Source organism: Humulus lupulus, chromosome 8 (genome assembly GCF_963169125.1).
Source record: "Humulus lupulus chromosome 8, drHumLupu1.1, whole genome shotgun sequence".
Taxonomy (NCBI): Eukaryota; Viridiplantae; Streptophyta; class Magnoliopsida; order Rosales; family Cannabaceae; genus Humulus; species Humulus lupulus.
Window position 1 is genome coordinate 96,781,995 of NC_084800.1, and position 5,582 is coordinate 96,787,576.

The 5,582-nt window shown below is 33.3% G+C and overlaps 1 protein-coding gene across 1 annotated transcript; it reads left to right on the forward strand.

Annotated features, from left to right (window-relative positions):
- Positions 1-1,782: 1,782 nt before the first annotated feature.
- LOC133798192 (uncharacterized) lies at positions 1,783-3,666 on the forward strand. The gene is made up of 2 exons (XM_062236407.1): positions 1,783-2,774; positions 2,882-3,666. The coding sequence occupies exons 1-2, from the start codon at positions 1,903-1,905 to the stop codon at positions 3,519-3,521; spliced, it is 1,512 nt and encodes a 503-aa protein (XP_062092391.1). The 5' UTR covers positions 1,783-1,902; the 3' UTR covers positions 3,522-3,666.
- The last annotated feature ends 1,916 nt before the right edge of the window (positions 3,667-5,582 follow it).

Below are 5,582 nucleotides of genomic sequence, written 5' to 3' on the forward strand. Positions count from 1 at the left end.
GCACATTTTTTAAGAAAAAATTAAAAATAAATATACGTAAACTCTCTGCATAAGAATAGTTTTGGGACCAAATTAATTGTATACTAATTGAGAGGCTATAACTAAATATAGTTATTGGTTCAAAAAGATTTTCAAACACCCAAAAGTATCAAGTTTAACAACAATTACAATAAAATCTCTCTAATGACTTTACATGTTAATTCAAATGTGGAATAAATTTTTTATTTTCTCTTTTGAGTACAAATAAGTGACATAATATATATTTATCTGACGGTACAAATAATTATTACTATATAGAGATATATTTTCTCAATACAAGACTTAAAAAATGTATAACTAATTACATTTTAGATGTTATTCTTATTTATAACTGACTCAAATTGAGACTAATTTTTTTTTATAATAAAATAAAGATTAATGTTATATAGATGTTTTACTATATATATATATATATAGAAGACTTCTCAATGGTTACTACCCAAGTTGGGTATTAACAATTATGATGATGTGACAACATAGTGACTTGGTATAACAAGTCACCAACAAGTAAATATTTTTTTTCTAAATTAATTTTGAATTTAGTTTTTTTTTTTTTGTCATAATTAATGTTGTTTCCAACTAATGAGAGACACTAGCTATATTTAAAAATTGACACGCATTTGAAAAATAAAAAGTTTACAATATTATATTTTCATAATAAAAACACGTTTATCATTAGGTAACTCTTCCAAAAATTTGAAAAAATCAAAATTTATTTTTAGAATTATTAATTAACTATAAATATGGATATTGATCTTAATTCAATTGTTAATATTAAAGTAAACATCCATAAATAGTAACCAAGAATGTACCCATATATATACTACAAAACAAAATAACACAACCAAAAAAATTTAAATTCACTCACTCTTTTATAATAGTTACTAGTAAAGTAAAAAATGACAACCTTACCCCCTAAACTTCCCTTAAACTTATAATAGGCAAGAAGTCATCTACTTCGTCCAAAAAAGAAAGAACAAAGTAAGCGATAATTGGCATCTTATCCACAAACAAATATGCATTGTATATATGAATGTGTGTATTCTTAAAGCAAATTTAACTTAATGGTCTGTGGACCATCTATGTGCTTAGATATTGAATTAATTCTATACTATTATTGTACAATGTACTTAAACCACCGTAAGCTTAATTAGCACGTAAAGCAATCAACATTCATAGAGTTGCTTGATTAGTTTTATCACATGCTATAACATTATATAGATATAGATATATTGTTTATAGATATAAAAATACATATTAAATTTATTTTTTAGAATAATATTGTACAATTGTCGTGCAAATCTTCTTTGTGTGCTCTCCAATTAATTAAGTACAAATTATTTGAAACTTGTAGATAACATTCTAGTGAAGAAAAAATTAATAAAGGATCACATATCATATTTAGTCTAATGGAAAAAGAGTAATGAACATTTTTGGTGTTTCATGTTTGCAAGATTAGGATAAAATAGAGAGCCACTCTTTGAAGCTGCCTTTTCAACAATTTTATTACCACACATTTAGGCTGATATTCCTCTCTTATTTTAATATATTCTTCACCAGTGGAATGAATTGTCACTGTCGAAATTAAAAAAGTATGAGTTAGTAGGGAATCAATCATCTAATTTTAGAGCTTTAAGCAATATGCATTAATCTGTTTTCTTGTACAACTTTTCCATCTACTTAAATTCCCCTCCCTCAATCCCAATCATCTAACGAATTTTTTGCTTTTTGACTTCTGAACTCTTCTTTTCAAAGTAGCCATAATCTAAGCCACTCTTCCAACATGAAGAAAAAGGTCTTTAAATATATGGTGATGCCTTGCTTCAAAATTCAAGTCCTTCCCTAGAAAAAGAGAGAAAAGTAATGGCTGCAGCTTCTGCCTTTCCCGATGCTTTTTCCTGGATTCAGAACCTTCCACCAGTCAATCAATGGCGAACAACCTGTCTTTCTTTATGTTTAAGTTCTTCATCAGCTTCGTATCAACAACCATCACTCAATCTCACCATATCAAAAAGCAACCAAAACCCAACTTTTTGTTTCGCCATTGTTGCAAGTATCAACCTTCCTATCTATCTTTGGACCTCAAAACCAGTCAAGTTCAGCTCCAATTCATTTAAGTTGCTACATGAAGATACCATATTGTCTCTTTTGGTTAATCTCATTGAAGAAGTCCTTCGTTATGGGTCAAACAACAACAACAACTCCATCAAATTCCAAAGAGTAGATTCCATTCCCGAAGTCAAAGAAATCTTTAACCTTGCTTTTGAAACTCTCTTTTTCCTCATTTGCATCTATGAAGCTCCGGCTGACCTCCGATCAGACTGTCTAAACACTATGAAAAACAACTTGGCCAAGTGCCAATCAAGAAGAGCAACCAAGTTGCTCATGAAACTTCTGGGGTCTAACTTAGAGGAGAAGTGGATGCGGTCCATAAACCTTGCCGTCACCAACTGGATATCGGAGGTGCAATCCACACGCCGCGGCAGCTCCCTCAAAACACCGTCGCCACTCTTCTCTTACGCCATTTCGACGTTGGGGTTATGGAAAGTTCAACTGTACTGTCCTCTCATCGCCATGAATCTCGAGAGCTCGAGTAGTAATAGCGTTCCTTCGGCTGATGAAAAGCTTCAATTCTCTCTGGATTACCACCAGCTCGAAGGTGTCATTCAGTTCAACTACAGAGTCATACCTCAAGAGACTTGGGTTGGTATCATGGTTAATATTGACAACATAAGGTACTTTATATATAACATAGCACAAGAATAGACTAATAATCTTCACTATTTTTTTTTTTTTAATTTGATTGGTTTTCGTTTCATTCTTTTCTTTCCTTCCCTAACAGATGTGATGTGATCAAGCTTGTGAGCGAGACTCTAATGGCGGAACGAGGAGTTGGGTCAACAGAAAAGCACTTCCCTTCTCGAATATCTTTACAACTAACCCCAATTCAGCATAACAACATACTGAGCGTTTCGGTGAGCAAATCCTCTGAAAACCCAGCAAGAGAAATTGGGATAGAGAGAAGCATAGAAGCCGGATTCGAGCCCCCAAACTCTTACTTGGGTCTCAAGGTATCAGCTGGAGAGACAATGACGATGACCCTGAAGCCATGGAAGTTCGAGCAATCAGTGTACGGTAACAGTGGAAACTTGAACTGGTACCTCCATGATAGTGTGGACGGAAGAGAGGTATTTTCCTCGAAACCGTCCAAGTTTGCTTTGATAAACCCAAAAGCGTGGTTCAAACACAGATACTCAAGCGCCTACCGGCCATTTACAAGGCAAGGAGGAGTGGTTTTCGCGGGCGATGAGTACGGGGAGAGCGTGTTGTGGAAAGTGGACAAGGCTGCCATGGGAAAGACGATGGAGTGGGAAATCAGAGGGTGGATTTGGTTAACTTATTGGCCTAATAAGTATAGAACATTTTATAATGAGACTAGGAGGTTGGAGTTTAGGGAAATTGTTGGTCTACCAATTTCTTAGAAACTATCACTAATCTTTCTTTTATTTGTTTGGATTGATGCCCATGTATTTTGTAAATCTAATTTCTTAACAACTTTTAGTTGGATTTTAGATTTTTCGAATTAAGTTTCTTATAAAAAAAATTAAAATTATAACTTTGGTTGAATTTGCACTTTTTTTTTTCTTCCCCTTTTTGCTCCTTTGTATTATACAAATGCTTTGTTATTAACGGTTTTTTTGTTGTTATCTTTTCTATTTTGCTCAAATACCCACTTACACCTTCACATTTTTTAAAATATCAAATTCCTCACCTTGCGTTTTGTTTGAATGTCCATTTACACCTGTGTTTTCAATAATACATATTTAAATAAATTTTTGGTAAAAATAAATTTTAATATAACAATAATACTTTTTTTATTTACTTAAAATTATTTTTATTTTTAAATATTAAAAATGAATTATTTATATAAAATAAAATATTAATTTACTATGTTACACCCAGATTTCGAGACCTGAGATTGTGACCTCAAAAGCTGGACTCGTCAAGTGTGAGCTCGAGATATATAAGACGCACGTTCGTGGTCCAGATGTCAAACCCTCGAATCGAGATGGCAACCTCGAAATTCTTTCTAAGCTCGAAAGACATAGTATCGGGATATATCTGTTGTCGGGTGTCTTCGGATCAAGTAGCCCGAGCTTAAAAGAGTATAAGCTCCAAATGTAATAGCCTCGATGGTATCTATCTGCTCCGAGCTGGTCTTGGAATAAGGCGGCTAGCTCGTAACTTATCTATAAACCTTGACCGGCATGATGCTAGTTGTTGACCTCGAAAGATTTAATGAGTCATCTGATGTAACGCGTTCCGTACGTTTAAAGATATTTATTGTTGTAACATCCCAGCATTAAAGGGATATTAACAAGTCTGTTATTCGCCCCTGGTCTTCAGGGGACGTTTCCTTATATATAAGAGTTACAATATTTAATATCATTATTTTAATTAATAAGCAGAAGTATCTTCCCGAAATATGTGGGAATGAACTCTCAAAACTCTCTATAAATAGAGAGTTTATGAACATTTGTAAAGGACCGATTTTTTGATATCTTGAGAGAAACTCTGGAGAATTCATCTCTGAAGGATTTCCAGAAAACTCCAAGTCTTAATAAAATAGACTCATGGACTAGGCAGAGTTAACTACTGAACCATGTGAAATTCTTGTTGTTCTACCATATTATTCATCTGCGTCATAGTTCCTATTGTTTAATTGCTCTACATTTTAAGTTGACGAAAAACAGTGTCAACATACTATTTAAAATAATTTTTCTTATTAAAGTGTGAAAAATTATATATTTGATATAAAAAAAGTTCTTAAATTATTTATAAATATACTTTTTTAACAAAATAAAAAATTTGAGAAAATAATTAGTTATAAATATTTTTATTATAAAATAATTGTGACAAATTAAAGTTTGTAATTAAGTAAAAAAAATTAAAATATATTAAGAACTTTTCTTTTAAAACAAACACTTTATTTTTTACATTTTAATAAAAAAAATTAAGAGTGTTGACCATTGATTTGGCCAACAACACGGAGTCAAATAAACGACAAAGAACAAAAGAAAATCAAGAAGATAATCAAATGGAAAGCAAATTACACAAGCGATTTTTAGTGGTTCGGCCCCACACTACAACAATATTGAGTATATATTACATTAAAGAATAGCATATATTTAGAAGTGCTATTATTAAGTGGGGGGATTAAAAAACACGGAACTGAATAGTGGGATTAAAAACACACGGTCTCTTTTTGGCGACATACTAAAAACTCAGGCGGAAAAATCAATTTCTGCCGAATTCCCTTTCTCTCAGCCTTTCTCTAAGTTACCCTTTCTCTCAGCCTCCATCTCTCACTCACGAAGCCCTCTCCGCCCTCTCCGCCTCACGAAGACTCACCGCCCTCAACTCATCTCTGCCTCACCACCCTCACGAAGTCTCTCCGCCCTCAACTCATCTCTGCCTCACCGCCCTCACGAAGTCTCTCCGCCCTCACCGCCCTCAACTCAGCTCTGCCTCACGAAGACTCG